Source organism: Trachurus trachurus (assembly GCF_905171665.1).
Source record: "Trachurus trachurus genome assembly, chromosome: 22".
In the NCBI taxonomy this organism is placed as follows: Eukaryota; Metazoa; Chordata; class Actinopteri; order Carangiformes; family Carangidae; genus Trachurus; species Trachurus trachurus.
This window is the reverse complement of record NC_139907.1, coordinates 834,719-854,924: the sequence shown is the minus strand read 5'-3', so window position 1 is coordinate 854,924 and position 20,206 is coordinate 834,719. Positions and strand designations below refer to the sequence as shown.

Below are 20,206 nucleotides of genomic sequence, written 5' to 3'. Positions count from 1 at the left end.
CCGGAACCAAGACCAGAACCAGGACCTGAACCAGAACTAGAACTAAACCTGAACCAGAACCAGAACTAGAACTAAGACCAGAACCTGAACCAGAACTAGAACTAAACCTGAACCAGAACCAGAACTAGAACTAAGACCAGAACCAGAACCATGGCGGTCCAGGTGTCCGAGTCCGACCAGGTCAAACAGGTCAGTAACAATGTTCCCTCTAATTTTCAAAACTCCTGAGCAGAAATTCACCTCCCTGATGAGCTGCTACGTCCACATGCTGGTGCTCTGGCCTCACCTCTATAACTCCACATATCAATACAACTGGCTATTACTATGATGATTAATAACAGATTATTTTGACAACATTAAAGGCTGCTCCATATCTAGGTCAGTTACAGTTAATGATAACAAAATACAATATTGTTTTGGCAAAATAGATTTTGCATTTATTGCCATATGAACAATTACGTCAAAAAATAACTAACATCAAGTTGGTGTCATCAACTCTTGGCACAGAAGCATCTTGATATGAACAGTAATAATAATTCTCGAGCAAAAACTTCAATGGTAGTTGCACTACAGACCAGGTTTAGGTCACAGCTACATTTCACAGTTCAAAGCCACATGAGGGAGAAATGAACAGTAGTCGGGATGTTTGAGTGCAACTAATTTTGTCTTCTGGGCAAAGAGGTGGAGCAGTAAAACACCTGAGAGGGAACAGTGGTTTGTTGTTGTTGTTGTTGTTGTTGTTGTTGTTGTTGTTGTTGTTGTTGTTGTTGTTGTTGTTGTTGTTGTTGTTGTTGTTGTGACCGCAGTTTCAGCTGCCCGTCTTTTAACAGGAAAGAGAAAGAGGGACCGTATCACACCAGCCTCACTACACTGGCTTCCTGTTAAATCTAGGACTGATTTTAAGATTTTATTGTCTGTTTTTAAGATCTTAAATGACTTGTACAGCACTTTGGTCAACAATGGTTGTTTTTAAACGTGCTATATAAGTAAAATTGAACTGAACTGAACTGAACAGTGAAGTTAGTTTTAGGTTGGATATCTGACAGACATTGGCTCCTTCTCAACACATTAAAAATTCATAGAAAACATAAGATGTGTTCAGATGTGTGTCATAGAGGCTTAGCTCTACCATCCTGTGTTGATTCTTAGCAAACAGGTCACATGACCTGGGAGTTGTTGAGCTTTTATATGATTTTTTAATGTATTTTATACAGTAAATATGAGCATTAGCTCAGTAACTCCCAGGTCATGTGACCTGTTTGATTTGATCTCTTTCAGCTGTGTCTATTTGAATGATATGTTGAGTTTGTTTCTCTATGACCCTGATGAAGGCTACAGCCGAAACGCGTCGGTCTAATAAAGTTGTTTTTCCATTACAAGTGTTGCTGGAGCTCCTTTGAATGCTCTCCATGTGACCTATTTGCTCAGAATCAACACAGGCAAGACAAGGCAATTTTATTAGTATAGCCCGTTTCTACCACCAGTTTGTCTCAAAGGGCTTTACATCCCATCATAACAACATCCTCTGCCCTTAGACCCTCACATCCACTGAGGAAAAACTCCATAGAAAACCCTTTTAACACAGGATGGTAGAGCTAATCCTCCTCTATGACACACACCTCTTCTTATTGCATTTGAACACATCTTATATTTTCTATGAATTTTTAATGTAGCCTATTGAGAAGGAGCGAATGTCTGTCAGATATCCAACTTAAAACTAACTTCACTGCGGTGTTGTTGTGGACCTGATGAGAACCGGTCCGGTCCGGTTCAGTCTGGTTCAGTGAGGTTGAAGTTGTTGTGTCTGTGTGCAGTTCAAAGAGTTCCTGGGGACCTACAACAAGGTGACGGAGAACTGCTTCATGGACTGTGTCAAAGACTTCACCAGCAGAGACGTCAGACCAGAGGAGGTAAACACTGCTATGTCATCAGGCTTTTATTTTGTAGTAATGTGATAAAGTTGTTCAGGAAGTGGAAATCACCAGAGATGTAAATGGTGCTCAAAGGGATAGTTCAACATTTAGTCAAATTGGCCCATCTCCATAATCGCTATAGTCATAGCAGTAGGTTCGTTACCTTTAATTGTCGGTGCAAGCTATTTTTAGAACGGCGGAGCAGAGCCGTGAGCTGCTCAGAGCTACGCTACGGAGGCTCATTATGGGATTTCTTGGTTTCCCTCATCAAACTCATCAAATACACAATCCAACAACTCCACAACGCTCTGGTGGACAAGTTGTGAGCTGCACATTCACCACGCTATGAGATAATAACACAACGTTACCACACAGAGTTGTTGTAGAGGGAAATTCATGCAAAACCAGCTGATGCACGTTGCCTTCAGGGACAGTTTTTCATCAACAGTCTCTGTATTTACCTCTTTTTTATAGAAATGTTTTTAGAGAAATTGTACCACTTTTTTTCCAGAAATTTCTCTACAATATTTCAACAACTTCACTGTTACAAAAAGTTCCTGTTTCCCCCGTTATAACAACGTTACTGTTACTGACAATAAAACGCTCCGTTACTGGACTCTAGAATAATAACACACCTGTTAAAGTGTCGTTATACGTTATAAACACTTTAGTTTCAGTTCATCAACTGGTTGGAAACAATCTGTTTATATGGAACTAACCAACTCCACACAGGCGGAGGGATACTGAGTGAGTTGGTTAGTTCCAGATAAATAGGAGGTTGGAGGGGCGAGTCCAAGTCATTTGACATAACACTGCAAAAACTCAAAATCTTTTCAAGAATATTTGTCTTATTTCTAGTCAAAACTAATCTCTTTCCACTTAAAATAAGACTCATCACCTAAAAATGAACTTGTTTTTAGATCATTTTCACTTGTTTCAAACTAATTTTCACTTGAAATAAGTAGAAAAATCTGCCAGTGAAAGCAAGTTTTTTGTGTTTGTAATAAGAAAGAAAACGCACCGTGAAATTCTTTGACCGGCGCAAGACAGACTCATGTTTTCATTCATCAAGAATTAAAGTCAGAGGTTGGAAGACGATCACATACCGTCGTAGTTCCCACCATAAACGGAGATTCGGCGGCGTTATTCTCATGACTCGCCACGAAACCGAAAGTAAAGAAACGCTGGTCGGCTCGCCCAGCATTTCCACCACCACTAATAATAACAAAATAACCATAGAGACAAAACCATAGATTTATCTAAAATGGACCATTAACAAGTGGTAACGGAGATTCATCCACATTAATATCAGACTTTTTAATTGTCGCAGAATTATTCGTTCTGCCGACGGAGAAACTCCTTGTTGTCCCTTTAAAGTAACAGTTCAACACTGTGGAGGAGTTGTTAGTTTGTCTCTGATCCAGATGTTGTCTTGTCTCTTCTCAGTCCAGCTGCTCTGAGTCGTGTCTGCAGAAGTACCTGAAGATGACTCAGCGGATCTCCATGCGCTTCCAGGAATATCACATCCAGCAGAACGAAGCTCTGGCTGCTAAGGCCGGTCTGCTGGGACCGCACTGAGTCCCGGTCCTGGTCCAGTGTCTCTGTCCTGGATGAATAAAGACTCTGACCTGCAGCGGAGCGTCTGCTGCTGCTCTGGGTCAAAGCATCATGGGAGTTGTAGTTCAATGAGTTCAATGTTTCTGTCGATGTTCAAGTCTTTTTCTTTCTTTTTTTTTTCTAATTTTATTAAATTAAACATCATGAAGCTCCGTTTTCTTCTCCTGTGGTTTATTTCAGGTCTGAACGAAGCTGATTGGACGAGAGCTCGGTTCAGTTTCTCATCTGTCACACACACACACACAGTGATGATGTCATAATCTACATCAGTATTAAAGGGAAACTTCATTTTTTTTCAACCTGGGCCCTGTTTTCATATGTTTTTCTGTATATGTGAGTGATGGATAGAGGAACACAGTCTTGGAATAAGTTACCACCACACATCAGAAACTGTGACAACTATTTAGTCTTTAAAAAACATCTCAAACATTGGTTAAAAACAAATCAGACATGCACTCATAGTTTAAATACTGTTTAAAACTGATGTCTGTTCCCGGGCATGTATGGTATATTGTTCTTTAACTGTGGGTCAAATTTGTCTGTTCTTATTTTGTTTGTCTGCGTCTGTTTTGCCTTGATATTGTCAGTCTGTGCTCTGTCTTGTAATTGTCCACTGTATGACTCGTCATCACAAGGTTTTAAAATTCTGTGTTATGTTTTTTAGAAACCTGCCTTGGGACTGCGGCTGAAATTTAGCAGTTGTGCGAAGTCCGGCACATTTACACTGGTACTTAATGCGTCAGTGTTGATGAATGTGCACTGTCCCAATTCAATAAATAAAGAAATGAAAATGAAAATGGATATTACTTTTATTGAGGTGGCTGCAGTATTGAGGCAAGGCAATTGTATAGCCTGTTTTTACAAACAGTTTGTCGCAAAGGGCTCAGATAGTTACACTGGCCCTCATTTATCAAACTTGCGTACACCAAAAAAATGGGTGTACACCAAATTCACCGCAAGGATCGGCATTTATCAATCTGAGCGTGAGCGTACGGTACGCACAAATCTCACGCCAGCTCTGACCAGGTGCAGCTGATCTCCACGGCGGAGTATTTTTTCTTTTTTTTTCCCGTCACCGGAACCTGTCAGTGGGACATCGGGCCGGTGTTTCACATCCCTCCATCAGCCGAACCATATCATCGGTGCTGATGGCCATAAAGTCGTGTTCGCTGCAGTAATATGCCTATGATTTATCCTCAGTCACTTGTGTTTAGTAAACTGCAGGAGCATTTCATGAGGTCGCTGGGTTTCCTGACGTGGTCGGTGACACGTGCGTCTGCAGCCTCCATCCACCGGGATGACGCTTATCAATCACAAAATCTATCAATCTATCAATGTCCAGATATTTAATGTTGCCGCCCTCTCCCTGTTCAACGCGGTAATGTCGGTAAAGTCTCTTCTTGGCCGTCTTCCGTGTCTCCATGTCGTAAAAGGGGCAGGGCGACGCCTCTAAAGCAGGAATATATCGGGGCGTGACATTTAAATGATGCTGGTTTTCAGCCGCCGGATTTATCACCACCACGCCGGTTCTACGCCGAAATCAGCAGCGTACACACTTTTAGTAAATCACACGTGACACTTGGCGTACACTGATATTTACACCACAATCTACACCAGATCCTGCGCAAGTTTGATAAATGAGGGCCAATGAGTCTCTGACAACATACTAGAAAAGAGAAATGAACGTATGTCTCTACCTTTAACGCGTCTCTTCTTCTGACTGGCAGTAGTCACCCCGGTCAAAGTGGTCACAGTATGTTGTCGGACACTCATGTAACTATCTGAGCCTGTCACGTTTATAGGTTGAACTTTGACGGGCGCCACTTGCCCGGTTGAAGAGCGTTAGCTGGGCTGCAGGCTGCCTCAATAAAAGTATTATCCATCACTCACATATACAGAAAAACATGAAAACAGGGCCCAGGTTGAAAAAAAAGAAGTTTCCCTTTAAAGGGACAACGAGGAGTTTTGTTAAAGCAAAGTGTTTCCACACTACATTTATGAGCCTCCGCACCGTGAAATTCTTTGACCGGTGCAAGACAGACTCATGTTTTCATTCATCAAGAATTAAAGTCAGAGGTTGGAAGACGATCACATACCGTCGTAGTTCCCACCATAAACGGAGATTCGGCGGCGTTATTCTCATGACTCGCCACGAAACCGAAAGTAAAGAAACGCTGGTCGGCTCGCCCAGCATTTCCACCACCACTAATAATAACAAAATAACCATAGAGACAAAACCATAGATTTATCTAAAATGGACCATTAACAAGTGGTAACGGAGATTCATCCACAGTAATATCAGACTTTTTTATTGTCGCGGAATCTTTCGTTCTGCCGACGGAGAAACTCCTTGTTGTCCCTTTAACTGATCACCAGTCCTCTGATGTCACAGCTTTACTCCGTTTGAGGAATTTATGAATAAAGTTTATCAGTGAACGACGTTGTCATGGTGTCGGTGTCAAACTCCGGCTGCACCGATCGTCCATTGGATCGATTCATTACATCATAATAAAACCAATAAAACCAACACATTCTGATTATTGATGAGCTTATTATTGCTCTGATGAAACGAACCAATCAGAGACGAGTTTCCTGTGAGTGAATGAGAGGCGGCTGCAGAGTGTCAACATATTTAAAAACTTTATTAGAAACAGAGAGCTCTGCTTATTGTGCACACAGCTCCAACATGGCTTCACTTCTGTTCTCAGGAGGAAGTGTGTGTGTGTGTGTGTGTGTGTGTGTATGTGTTTGTGTGTGTCTGTCTGTGTGTCTGTATTTACAGTCATCGCTCTCAAACCGCCGCTAGCAAAAAAAACAGCACATATAGAAAAACCCAGGAGAACAGAGGAGTTGATAAAACAACAGTACAAACAGTTTCTTTAAAAAATATTATAAATCATTCTTTACAGGCTGAAAAACCGACTCGTCCTCCTTTATTCTCTTTTTACTCGGAGCGTTTATGTACAAAACACAGAGACCGACCGACCGTCAGCTGACCGGCCACAGAGAGGAAGGGGCGTGGCCACAGCGAGAGGGGGCGTGGTCGGATGGAAAGGGGCGGGGCCATGTGTGAAAGGGGGCGGGGCCAGAATAGTGCAGCTGTTCCTCCAGCAGCAGCGTCAGTGCTGAACGGAGATCAACGGCCACGAGGTCGAAGACGACGACGTTTAAACTTCTCAGGAAAACGTTGGAAATAAAATAAAGTATAAAATAAAAACAGAAAAAGTAAAAACTTCATCTTCTCGTTTTCTCGACTTTGTCGTTTCGTTTTGTTTCGTTTTTTCTAAATTAAACTCAAATGAAGATTTTTTTCCTGAGTCAAACTTTTTTTTATTTTTTTTTATTTAATTTAAAGATTCATTAAAAAATTCATGTTCGTGTCGGTCGACGTGTTTCTGCTTCGACCCTGTGGCGCCGCTGATCTCACACACACACACACTTAATTACTTTACACACAAAAACAAAAACTTCTGGTTTTCACTGTGACGTCGAAACTTTTTGGGAGTTTTTCGTTTGTTTTTACCAAAATAAAAACCTCTGATTTATTCTGTAGAAAACTTTTCACAGCAGGAAGTCGGAAACTTTTTTCTTCGTCTTCTTTTAACTTTTTTTTTTTTAACGCAGTTTTTTTTTTCCTCTTTTCTTAAAAAAATTAGAAAAAAATTTAACTAATTTGCATAATGAGCTGTGCTGTTCTACCCTCAACAACCCCCCCACCCACCCTCTCAAAAAAAAAAAAAAAAGAGAAAAGAAATAAAAACGTCACATTCAGACACCGAGCAGCACTGACGATGCACCAGAGGGGGGTGTGTGTGTCGGGGGGGGGGGGGGTGTGTGTGTGTATTGGGGGGGATGAGGGGTGATGGGGGGAGGGGGGGGCTCTGTGGAGGCTGAGCTCATTTTTCCGTCACGTTCGTCTCCTCCAATAGGAAGTAAGTCCATCAGGTGAGGGGGCGGAGCTACGGTCCGGTGACAGCTCCCATCAGCCACTGCGCCGGCGGGGGGTGGGGGGTCGGTGCCTTTACAACTGTTGCTGCTGGGGGGGCGGAGTCTGTGGCTGACGGGGGCGGGGCCAGGGGAGTGGGCGGGGCCAGGTGGGCGTGTCATCACCTGCACTCCACGGCCACGTTGTTCTGAGTGGGCGAGGCCGAGGACGGACTCATGCCGGTGTCGGAGGAGCCCGACGACGTCGACGCCGTCGTGTTCGACACTGAAACAGAAACAACACGGAGAAGCGTCAGGACAGAGCTCGTTTACACCAGCGGCTTAAAAACTTCTTCACATATACGACACAAACTAGACCACGGACCCCCACTGGACAGAAAACAAACACCAGAAATACACAAATATCTGTTCTGAGTCAAATTAGGTCCAATAGTGTTAAGTTCAGGAAAGGTTGTAGAGAAACTTCTGGAAAACAGTGGTAGGATTTCTCCCAAAACGTTTAAACATTTCTAGAAGAAAGTAGTAAAAATCCCCCCCCCCCCCAAAAAAAAATCTAGAAAAAAGTGGCAAGATTAAAAAAAAAGTTAAAACATTTCGAGAAAAGTGGTAAAATTTCTCCAAAAAGGGGTTTTTGAAAATTATACAGAATGTGAAGAAGTTAAAAAAAAAAAAAAAAGGTTGGAAAATTCTAGAAAAACTGGTAAGATTTCTAAAAGAAGTAAAAAAAATAAATAAAAAAAAAGTGGTAAAATTTATCCAATAAAGGTTTTTAAAAATTCTACAGAATGTGATGAAATTTTTCAAAAAAAAAAAAAAAGTTGAACAATTCTAGAAAAACTGGTTAGATTTCTAAAAGAAGTTAAAAAAAAAATTCCCTAAAAAAAAAAATGTTCTAGAAATTCTAGAAAAAAGTGATAAGATTAAAAAAAAAAAAATAAGTTATAAATTTGAGGGGGAAAAAGTGGTAAAATTTCTCCAAAAAAGGTTTTTAAAAATTCTAGAGAAAGTGATGAAATTTAAAAATAAAAAAAGGTTGAAAAATTCTAGAAAAAACTGGTAAGAAAAAAAACAAAACAAAAAGAAGTTAAAAGAAAAAGTTGGGGACCCTGTTGACCCCACTATGAGCCCCACTGGTTAACGGGACACAGACTAGAGACTACATTTCCCAGCATGCTCTGCTGTGTATTTCCCAGCATGCTCTGCTCTACATTTCCCGCATGCTCTGCTGTGCTGTGTGGCTCCGCCCACAGGACACAGACTAGACACTACATTTCCCAGCATGCTCTGCTCTGCCGTGTGGCTCCGCCCACCTTCCCTCTCCTTCTTTTTTAGCCTCTTCCTGCGCCGGTCGATGGACGCCACCTCGGACTTGAGGCTCATGTAGTACTTCCTGATCTCCTGCAGCTTCTCCTGCAGGAAGGAGATCCGGTCGGTGCTCGACATGTTGTCCAGCTCATCTGGGGGGGGGGCAGAGTTAGAGTCGTTAGTTTCACATCAACACAAACAGCTGAAAACTAAGATGCAATGTGGAGTCTGCAGAGGCCACAGGGATAAAGACATTTGTTCCCGGCTCTTTATTTCTTTAATCTCTGGTGTTTGACAGTAGAACATTTTACATTGTGAGACAGAGATTTAGTTTTACTTTGTGACAAATTAGTCTCAGAATGAAGTGTCGTCAACCAAAAGTTTTCATTAAAGTTTTAGTTGACAAAGTTAACACTGGTAACCACTAGTAACATGTGTGTGTTGTGTCTCTGTGTGTGTGTGTGTGTCTCACCGAGCTGGAAGGTCCACTTGTACGTCCTCTGGGGCGACGGGGACGGCGACGACAGACCAGGACAACGAGGCTTCTGGGACTTGGAGAGAGACGACGACGAGGAGAGACGAGACTGTTGGTCCTCGCTGTCGCTGCTGTGACCTGGGGGGGGGGGGGGGGGGGGTGACATCATAGGGTCAGGACGGGACGGGGGTGTGCACAAGGCCTCATCACACACACACACACACACACACACACACACAGATAGACAGACACACACACAGACAGACAGAGTCCTACCTGCTCCGTTCTTCTCCACCTTCCCCGGTGTGTTTGGTCGTTTCTGGGTCCGTTTGTGTTTCTTGGCCGAAGGAGAAAGAGACTGAAGGTCCAGAACTCTCTTCTGACCTGGAGGAGGAGATACACAGGTTAAATACTAGTAATACTAGTGCTACTACAACTTCTACAACTTCTACTACTACTAGTAGAGATGCACAGATCAATCGACCGCCGATTAAAAAAGCCGGTTTTATATCCAATCGGCCCCAATCGGTGACCGGCTGCCGGCTCGTGCCCTGCAGCGATCGTTTCGGCGTTTGTAGCCTATTTATGTTTATTAATCTAAACAGAGCGCGAGAGATGAACACACACACACACACACAGCTGAGGGGCAGAAGCATAGACATATAAAGAGTAGACGCCGCATCGAACGCTGCGCCGCGAGAAATGCGGCCGGCATCTTGAAGCGGTGGTTCTACTCAGTGGAGCAGCAGAAGTAACAGGATGCAGAGCACTGAGCAGCATATTATTTCTGTTCTAATCAGCAGAAAACCATGGAAAACAGCTGGCTCTGGGGATTACTTTTCACTAATAAGATTGAACATTACTGTTGGTTGTATTTTGTGAATCGAATTTATATATATATATATATATATATAGATATATAATTTATTTATTCTCTCTCCTCCCTCTCTCTCTCTGACCTGATATGAATTGATTCTCTGGTTTATATATATATTTATTTTCTCTAACATATAGCTTTTATCTCTATATATTTATTAATTACAGGAATGCTGCTCTCTGATCAATTGCTGCTCTCTACGGGCTGTTATTTCCATAGACTTATAGACATGGTTATTTCTGTATAATGAATGGTCGTCAAGTGTAACACACCGTTGCTATGGACGGCGCTCTGATCAGCGCAGCACAGAATAGAGAAACTATGCAGGATATTTACCTTATGTTTCATTTTTACCTTCAGTAAAAAGCTTGGGACTAATAGTGATGTTAGATAAATGACTTGTAACCTGTTACAGAGAGAGTAGAGGCTCCTTCCACATCCTGGCTGAAAACCAAACCTGCTGATCAGATCAGAGCCTGTAGTCCGCGACACAAACACGCCCCTAAACCTATAATATCTTGTTTATGACAGATAAGACTACACACATTGTAACATATATGTGATAATCCATCGATCCAGTTATTGATTATAAAAGGCTTTGTTGAAAACAAATGGGAGGAGGCTCAGCAACACAGCGGAGAGGAGACCAGACATGCAGATGTGCTAAATTATAACATAAATCGATAAAAGTAGTATTTTGGTCAAAATTATGTTTCAAATGAATTATTTCACTCGTACGCTGTGTAATAGGCGGGATAATGTTCAGTAAGTTATTGATTAAATGCACTGACACTAGTGAAACTATCAATTGCACCTACCAAACAGATACACTGAGTGGAGCGGGCGACCGGTCCAAGATGGCGGCCCCACCGCTCGTCAGCGCCAATAGGCCCAGCGTTCGATGCGCCGTCTACTCTTTATATGTCTACGGGCAGAAGCGCTTGTCTCACTCTATTTCTTATTTGTGATGTTTTATACTTGAAAAGGGGGTTATGATAGCATCATGTAGCAATAGTGCTCGTGGCGACTGCCCCGTGGCCCGAACTACAACTACTCCTGAAGGACACACAGGTTTACTACTACTACTACTACTACAACTACTACTACTACTACTACTACTACTACAACTACAACTACAACTACAACTACAACTACAGGTACTCGTACTGACCTCGGTCCTTGCTGTCCTGCAGCGCCAGCAGAGCGGCGGTGGCCGAGCTTGGACTGGAGTCTCCTCCCCCGTCCCTGGCTGCTCCTCGCTCCTCCTCCTCGCTGCTGCTCCGTGGCGGGTGCAGCTCCTCGGGGCCGGTGGCGGGGGGGAGGAGGTACGGCCGGACCTGAGGCTGCGGGGGGAGGAGGGGGAGGAGGGGGGGCAGGGCGGCGGCGGCGGCGAGCAGGTGAGTCATGGGAGGGGGCGGGGCCTGTTGCTCCCTCATCAGGAGCAGCAGCTGCTCCGGGGCCACGGCGTCGGCGTCGGCGTCGCCCGGCTTGTCCTTGTCGTCGGGGTCGTCCAGGTCGACCTCGTGGCAGACCAGCGCCTCGGGGCCGATCTGCGGCGGCAGCTCCTCGCCGGGCGTCTCCGTGGCGACGGGCGGCGTCCTGGCTCCTCCCTCCGGCTCCTTAAAACAGAAGACGTTGAACGACAGGTCGACGGCGGCATGGAACTAATACCACTGTTTCTAGTCTTGGATAATAACATTGCATGCTTTAAAGGTAGAGTCTGGAGTTTTCTTCGTTGCAGTTTGTAAATAAAACATTGAAGCTGGGCCCCTCCTCCTCTCAGGCTAAGCTGTGTAGCCTCCTGCCCCAGACAGCAGCCGTTGTCATGACAACAAAGGAGAGGAAATACAGTCCGAGTGAAGCTCTGGAGCCGTGGGCCGATAGCCGACCGTCACCAACACCGGGAGCCTCCGTGTTATGTTGTTATGCCGTTGTGGTGAACTGGGAAGACGGTGTTAGCGGCGGACGCTAACTGCTAGCACTAGCCGAAGTTAGCATCGGGCTAGCTCACTACAACGGTCCTCATAGGACGAATCTCCTTGTTATTTTCAACTACTTCCGGGTAGAAAACCAGCATGAGAACAATAGTGACGGACGAGAGTTTCACTATATTTATCTACTTTTTCATGTCACTATATCACCGTTTAGACTAATCTGATGTTTGTAAAGTTTATAAAACCAATGATTGGACAAACATTACTATTTACGTGTGCACGTTTTTGTAATTAGTCATGGTTATCATAGATTAGCCAGGCTAACGGTTAGCTACCTGTTTAACTTTAATAACTCAGTGACTCAATAAACGCTCCATGAAGAAATATTTTCTCCAGCGGATATCTGAGTTCCAACATGACTGAGCTAACTGGAGTAGTTTCATGTCGTGTCCCACAACGGGAGGGTTTTAACAGCTGACGTCCTGCTGTTAGCTTAGCTACCGCCGTTAGCTTAGCTTAGCTACCGCAGTTAGCTTAGCTACTGCTGTTAGCTTAGCTACATAGCTCTCATTCACATTACAGCTGGTTTTCTACCCCGAAGTAGAATGTAAACAACAAGGAGATTCGGTCCTCATACTTGTTACCAGTGTCGGTGACGGTGGGGAATCGGTCCGCGGCTCCAGCGCTTCACTCAGACTGTATTTATTTTACTTTGTTGTCATGACGACTGCTGCTGCTGCTGAGAGAGACATGCTAGCTGCTAGCACTCGTTAGCATCAGAGACAGCTAGTGCAGCTAGCAGCCCTGAGCTACTACTCTGCTGCACGTAGCTTCACCTGAGCTCCGTCATTGGCTGGAGAGAAAACACAGACTCTCTCTCCATAGATATCTACGCTCTCTAGCTCCACCCAGAAACATCCACGTGCAACAAAACCTGAACAAAACAGAGCAAAAGACCAGAATCCAGGCAGAGGGAGGGGAGGGGGAGGGGGAGGAGGCGTTGCAGACACAGCCCCCACCACACAGGACTAGAAGCCCAGAGGAGACGATTAAGACGGATTAAATTTTTGGGCACAAAACTCCAGACCCAACCTTTAATAAACATAAACATAAACATGGCTCCTCCCACCTGTCGCTCCTCTGGCTCCTCCCTCTCCTCCTCCGTCTTCCCCTCGGTCCTCCTCTCCGGGCGCAGGGGCGAGGGGAGCGGCTTCGTCACCGCTACAGCCGCCATCTTGGGCGAGGCGGCGGCCATCTTGGGCGAGGCGGCGGCGGCGAGCGTCTTGGCGGCAGCGATGGCGGCGTCCTCCTGCTTCCTGTCGGGGCGAAGCTTCTTGTCGGCCGCTCGCTGCTCCGCCGCCGCTTTACGTTTGAGCGCTGTGGCGCCCTGAGGCCCCGCCCCCTCCTCCTCCTCCTCCTCCTCCTCGCTGGCGGAGTCGGTGTCCGAGGCGGTGGCAGCGGTGGGGGGCGTGGCCTTGGGGGGCGTGGCCTCAGCGGGGGGGAGGAGGTGCTGCGCCGGGAGGCAGCAGAGCACGACCATCGGCTCGTCCTGGCGCTTCAAGACGCTGCGAGGAGGCGACGGCAGAGGAGGCGACGACAGAGGAGGCGACAGCAGCGCGGGGGCCGGGGGGGCCGTGGGGGCGGGGCTGCAGAGGGGGATTCTGGGAGGAGTCGCGGAGCTCATCTCCCTGACGATGGCCCGGCGACCTTTGACCCTGGGGGAGGACAGAGGAGTCCGCTGCTCCTCCTGCTGCTGCTGCTCCGCTGGAGGGGGCGGCGCCTCCTGCAGCTCAGGAGGAGGAGGAGGAGGAGGAGGGGGCGGGGCCTCCTGAGCGCTCAGTCTGTCGGCCGCGGCAACGGCGGCGTTGGGGGGCGGAGACATTTTGCTGATTCTGTCGGGCGGCGGCGGCGACTTCCTGCCTGGCGTCGTCGTCTTGGCGACCACTTCCTGTCCAGCTGAGGTCTTGTTCTCCGGAGCGACGGCCGCCGGCGCCTCCTCTCCTACAGGCTCCGCCCCCTTCTCCTCCTCTTCCTCTTCCTTCTTCTCCTCCTTCTCTGATTGGCTCAGTGCTCTGTCGCCTCTCTCCTGATGCATGCTGGGACTCGGCAGCTCGGCGGCGACGGCGGGAGGATGGCCCGTCGTAGCCGTGGCAACGGCGTCGTCGGCAGGGGTCGCGACGTTGGCGACGACCTCGTTCATCACCGTCGTCTCCTCCTTCACCTCCTCTTCTTTCTCCTCCTCCTCTTCATCTTCTTGTTCCTCCTCTTCCTCTTCTTCCTCCTCCTCCTCTTCCTCCTCCTCCTGGCAGGGCGGGGCTTCACTCCTCCCTCGCCACGGCGACGGCTTCTTATCAGGCGGGTCCTCCGATTCGCTGTCGTCAGAGGAGTTCCCGGAGTCGTCTGTGAGCAGAGCAGTGATTGGTCAGTGAGTTGGGTTGTGTCCTAAATCATTCACTCATTCCCTTCTCCCTCCTCACTATATAGTGAATTCAATATAGTGACTCACTGGTCAAATGAAAAAACACTTTCGGACAACGTTCAAAACACACACAGCCACTCACAACTAAGCATAAAGTCCGCTAGCTTAATGCTAACATATAATGTAAAATCTCATAGACGGGCTAACAGAAATTAGCATCGAGTCTGTGGTCAGTTTATAACGCTTGTTAGGAAATTTGCTCCGACGTTTGTTGTGGGAGTCTGTGGAAGCTGCGACCGAACAACTCTGGCAGCTGGACACATTTATTGAGGCTGCTGCACTACTGCATTTATTTGGTAGCTACACCGGTCACTACTGCATTTATTTGGTAGCTACACCGGTCACTACTGCATTTATTTGGTAGCTACACCGGTCACTACTTCATTTATTTGGTAGCTACACCGGTCACTACTGCATTTATTTGGTAACTACACCGGCAGTGTTGTTTTTGGCAGGCATTTTAGATTTAGTCTTAGTCTTAGTCTTTTTGACGAAAATACTTATTAGTTTTAGTCAATTTTAGTCACTTCTATATGTGATAGTTTTAGTCTAGTTTTAGTCGACGAAAACTCAACAAGGTTTTCGTCTAGTTTTAGTCAGTTTTAGTAAAAAAAAAAAAAAAAAAAAGTCTTTTAACAAATTAATTCAATAAAGGAATGGTTTTACTCATAATGTTTCCACCCAATGGCTTATGCATTAGCCTACACACAGATAAAGTGGTAACAGTAGTGCATTCAGTTTTTTTTCTGCTGGATATATTTATAATACGTCCATATCTTCTGGTCGAGTGACGGCAGGTGTTGAGCAGAATGTGCGCTGCATGTCAGGTGGTGGGTGTGACCACACAAGGATGGGATGCAGCAGCGTTGCAGATACTTGTTGATTTTATGGACAGATTATTTACACGCACAATAAGCAGAAATGACTTGCATTTTGAACGTCTGACCATCCACCCGTCAGCGCTGCGGAGCGGCTGCACCACGGTCACCGGAGCAGCTGATCACTACCTGCACCTGCACTCTGCCGCTCTAATCACAAGCACCCGGCGCACCGCGGCTCGTCTCAGCAGCGTCGTTCTAGTTTTGACGGAGCCGTTGCTAAATCGTGTGAAGCTTAGAGTAATGAGTCAATCCACAATATGGAATTTAGAGGCAATCGCAGCCCTACCACTAACATTTACGTCCGTTCTCATCTCGTCAACGAAAACTCACACACGTTTCGTCATGTTTTCGTCATCAGAGAGCCGTGTTTATCTCGTCACCGTCTCGTTATCGTCATGAAAAAAAGGGGCGTCAACGAAATCATTTCGTCATCGTCATCGTTAACGAAAACAACACTGTACACCGGTCACTACTGCATTTAATTGGTAGCTACACCGGTCACTACTGCATTTATTTGGTAGCTACAGCGGTCACTACTGCATTTATTTGGTAGCTACAGCGGTCGCTACTTCATTTATTTGGTAGCTACACCGGTCACTACTGCATTTATTTGGTAGCTACACCGGTCGCTACTTCATTTATTTGGTAGCTACACCGGTCACTACTTCATTTATTTGGTAGCTACACCGGTCTCTACTTGCATTTATTTGGTAGCTACACCGGTCACTACTGCATTTATTTGGTAGCTACACCGGTCACTACTTCATTTATTTGGTAGCTACACCGGTCACTACTGCATTTATTTGGTAGCTACACCGGTCACTACTTCATTTATTTGGTAGCTACACCGGTCTCTACTTGCATTTATTTGGTAGCTACACCGGTCACTACTGCATTTATTTGGTAGCTACACCGGTCACTACTTCATTTATTTGGTAGCTACACCGGTCTCTACTTGCATTTATTTGGTAGCTACACCGGTCACTACTTGCATTTATTTGGTAGCTACACCGGTCACTACTGCATTTATTTGGTAGCTACACCGGTCGCTACTTGCATTTATTTGGTAGCTACACCGGTCACTACTGCATTTATTTGGTAGCTACACCGGTCACTACTGCATTTATTTGGTAGCTACACCGGTCACTACTGCATTTATTTGGTAGCTACACCGGTCACTACTTGCATTTATTTGGTAGCTACACCGGTCACTACTTCATTTATCTGGTAGCTACACCGGTCACTACTTCATTTATCTGGTAGCTACACCGGTCACTACTGCATTTATTTGGTAGCTACACCGGTCACTACTGCATTTATTTGGTAACTACACCGGTCGCTGTGGTAACGGTGATCCGTGACCACAATGCATGATGGGATATCTTGCTCCGGTTAGTGACCATCGGATGTTCACTACATGTTGCGGTGAATTGTGGGATAGATTCAGTCACTATATAGTGAACATTAATAATCACTAAATATTCAGACACCACTACAACAACTGGTCACTAGATAGAGAGGAGGGGGTTAGGACACAGCCCTGTTGAGTGGTTCTCAACATGAGCTCAACATGAGGGACCCCCCAACGGTCCTAGAGAGGGTTCAACGGGGTCCTCAAACTTTTCTTGAAATTTTATCTAATTTTTTTCTAGAATTTTAAAAACTTTTTTGCTCGAAATTGTACCACTTTTTTTCTAGAATTTTTCCTTTTTAAAGAAATGTTAACAGTTTTTTCAATAATTTTTTTAAAAACTTTTTTTTTTTCCCGAGAATTTTTTTTCCACTTTTTTATAGAAATGTTTTTGGAGAAATTGTACCACTTTTTCCCAGAAATTTCTCTACAATATTTCAACAAATTCACTGTTACAAAACGTTACTGTTTCCCCCGTTAAAACAACGTTACTGTTACTGACAATAAAACGCTCCGTTACTTGACTCTAGAAGTCCCGTCACTAAGTAATAACACACCTGTTAACGTGTAATTATACGGTATATACAGTTTTTTTCCCCCTCCTTCTTCCAGTTCATCAACTGGTCGGAAAAAAGCTGTTTATCTGGAACTAACCAACTCACTCAGTATTCCTCCACAAAGACGGAGGGATACTGAGTGAGTTGAGATAAACAGGAGGTTGGTGCAGTTTGCTCTGAACTGGTAAACAGAGGTTGCTATGGTAAACAGAGTTTGTTGTTGTTCTCACCGATGGAGGCGCGGTCCGAGTCGTACATCCCCGACGTCCTCCTGGTCCTCCGGCGAGGAGTGTCTGCAGAGAGGAGATGCATCAGAGGAGTCGCTCACACACAAACACTCTCTAAACACTAGGGATGGGCATTTCGAATAATTTTCTAACCGAGTATCCTAACTTTGTCGTACCCGGGTAACCGAATACTGTAATAAAAAATAAAATGAGGTCATGTCTGACGGACAGAGAGCAGCCGGTGCATAAATGTTCTCTGTCCGTCAGACAGTCACATCACTGACACACAGCGTCGTCAGACTAAATATCAGCTGGATAATAAGAGTAGAGATGGAGTTAAAGATGCACATATGGGGCAGATGTGCATCTTTATGCCGCGGCGCCTCGGAGGAGAAAACTTTTTTTTCCTTTTTTTTTTTAAATCATTAGCGGTGCTTATTTATTAGTCCACACTACATGTTGGTGCCTTCAGTCCTCTCTGCCTCGCATCGTCTCAGGAAATAACTGGGAAGGTTTCACAATGTTTGTAAACTGAAAGCAGTAGATTTTCTACCAGACTTGATGACACCTGTCGTCGCCGAGGGAACCACCACAGATTATTGTAAAAGGTTTGAAAGTCCGAGGCTCGATCCAAAAACACTTTTACACAGCAGGAAATCACGTTGCTTGATCTGAAACTGTTGAACACTACAAAAAGCCGAACCACGGCCTGATGATGTAGTTTGATCCGACACTAGACTGTTGCTCTAACGTGACGTTTCTTTAATCCTACGTTAACCGGATCATACATTCATAACCGGATAGCAGATTGCCTACTCGGGTACCCGGTAACTCGGGTAACCGTGCACATCCCTACTAAACACACACACTCTCAACTCTCTGTGTCTTACTGTCTCCGTTGGACATGTTGGACGCGGTCTCGGCCCTCTTGCCGTTGGCCCGGCCCTCGCTGCTGGGCGTCGTGGAGACGCTGCGTCCGGGGGCGTTGGTGGGCGTGGTCCTGATCTGAGGACGACCTCGCTTGGCCCCGCCCACTTTCACCATCGGCTTCTCCTCGTCTCGGTCCTTGTCCACGTCGTCTCTGTCTTTGTTCTGAGGACAAACAAACAACGACATCATCATCATCATCTACAGCAGCGGTTCTCAAACTTCTTTACATCAAGGACCCGAAACCGACACAAACTAGACCACGGACCCACTGGACAAGATGTTGAAGCAAACACCAGAAATATACAAATATTTGCGCCCCCCAATAAGCGTTTACATTTAAAAACTTTAAAAATTCCTACCAAACCAACGGTAGATGCTACAGTTTTGCAACTCTCACCAAAATGTCGCCCAGATACTGCTGAAACTTTTGTCCACTTAAACTCATTACAAATTATGAAGTCCATCACTCTGTTTTTTCATCTCCTCCCACAATTTTTGCTCAATTGTCACCAAACTTGCTACAGAGCATCTCCAGACCGTCCTCCACAAAACTTGTTTCTCGGATCAAAACTTGAGCCTACAGTGCATGAAAACGTATGACTGTAACCAGCACTGTAAACATATATCATCCAATTCCTGCTAAATACATTTTCAATCTTCCTGAAAAAAAGTTGTGGTTGATGAAGTTAGGAAAATGTCAGAATTTTATCTCCAAAACTGAATTTTCTAGAACATTTTAAATTCTGCTCTCATGGGAACAACTGCAGCCAAATGTAAGAGTGGCATTTTTAAACATCACATTTTCTCTTGAGAAGCAAAACACTTATCATTAAATGACCGAGCAGACAGGAAGCAGTCTGTCGTCTCACCTTCACCTTCTTCCTCTGCCTCTTCTTCGTTCCTTTCTCCACCGGCCAGATGATCCTGTCGGCCTTCACCCACTCGTCATACCTGAGGAGCGCACACACACGCACACACAGCTGTCAGAACATGATTGGTTTAATGAATCCTGTTCCTTAACACTATGTATTGCTGAAGCCCTATGACGGCAGCACTAAGAACTGATTATATTATGAGCACTAACTACCTTGTGCCAACGTGTGTTATGGCCTTACAAATGTATATTTATTAATGTGAATTGAATGTGTCTTTGGTCTTTTGGTGCTATCGCAAATGTGTGTATTGTCTTACAAATGTATATTTATTAATATGTCTTTGGTATTTTACATCATTGTTGCTTTTTTTAAGGTTGCCTTTTATCATCAGGTAGAGGGACTGGCGATGAAAATTTGCTTTTTTAGCTAACTCAGGTGCATTTACATTTGTTTTTTTACAATGTTTTATTAATGTACATTGTCCCTTGTCAATAAATGAAACTGAAAGTGAAACAGACTCCTCCTCCTCTGGCGGCCGTAACCGTGGTTTCCGTTCTCCGTCCTCACCTGACGTTCCAGCCGTAGTAGTGCACCAGGTAGAACTGCTCTCCGTTGTCGTTGTCCGTCTTCTTGATGTGAGCCTCGTAGATCTTCTGGGTTTTCCCTTTCCCGTACTTCACCCGGACCTTCGTCCCCGTCACCGAGTCTCCGTCCTCGTCCTCCTCGCTCCTGACACACACACACACACACACACACGGTTATTATCGTTAACGAAAACAA

General features: G+C 45.2%; 2 protein-coding genes across 3 annotated transcripts in view; one reads left to right on the top strand and one right to left on the bottom strand.

Annotated features, from left to right (window-relative positions):
- The first annotated feature begins 88 nt into the window (after positions 1–88).
- On the top strand, positions 89–4,089 carry timm9 (translocase of inner mitochondrial membrane 9 homolog). Its single transcript, XM_083998371.1, has 3 exons — positions 89–189; positions 1,815–1,910; positions 3,360–4,089. The coding sequence occupies exons 1-3, from the start codon at positions 151–153 to the stop codon at positions 3,489–3,491; spliced, it is 267 nt and encodes an 88-aa protein (XP_083854497.1). The 5' UTR covers positions 89–150; the 3' UTR covers positions 3,492–4,089.
- A 3,512-nt stretch (positions 4,090–7,601) lies between these two features.
- The window catches only part of arid4a (AT-rich interactive domain 4A), a 32,002-nt gene continuing 19,397 nt past the window's right edge, over positions 7,602–20,206 (bottom strand). The window contains exons 17-26 of one of the 2 annotated variants that reach the window (XM_083998361.1): positions 19,994–20,155; positions 19,421–19,502; positions 18,512–18,713; positions 17,625–17,687; positions 13,196–14,466; positions 11,304–11,751; positions 9,532–9,639; positions 9,253–9,393; positions 8,786–8,932; positions 7,602–7,740 (exon numbers count right to left, since the gene is read on the bottom strand). In XM_083998361.1, coding sequence (XP_083854487.1) covers positions 7,637–7,740; positions 8,786–8,932; positions 9,253–9,393; positions 9,532–9,639; positions 11,304–11,751; positions 13,196–14,466; positions 17,625–17,687; positions 18,512–18,713; positions 19,421–19,502; positions 19,994–20,155 — 2,728 coding nt within the window. In that variant the 3' untranslated portion in view covers positions 7,602–7,636. The remainder of the gene's footprint in view (positions 7,741–8,785; positions 8,933–9,252; positions 9,394–9,531; positions 9,640–11,303; positions 11,752–13,195; positions 14,467–17,624; positions 17,688–18,511; positions 18,714–19,420; positions 19,503–19,993; positions 20,156–20,206) is intronic. The other variant, XM_083998362.1, reaches the window with a different exon arrangement.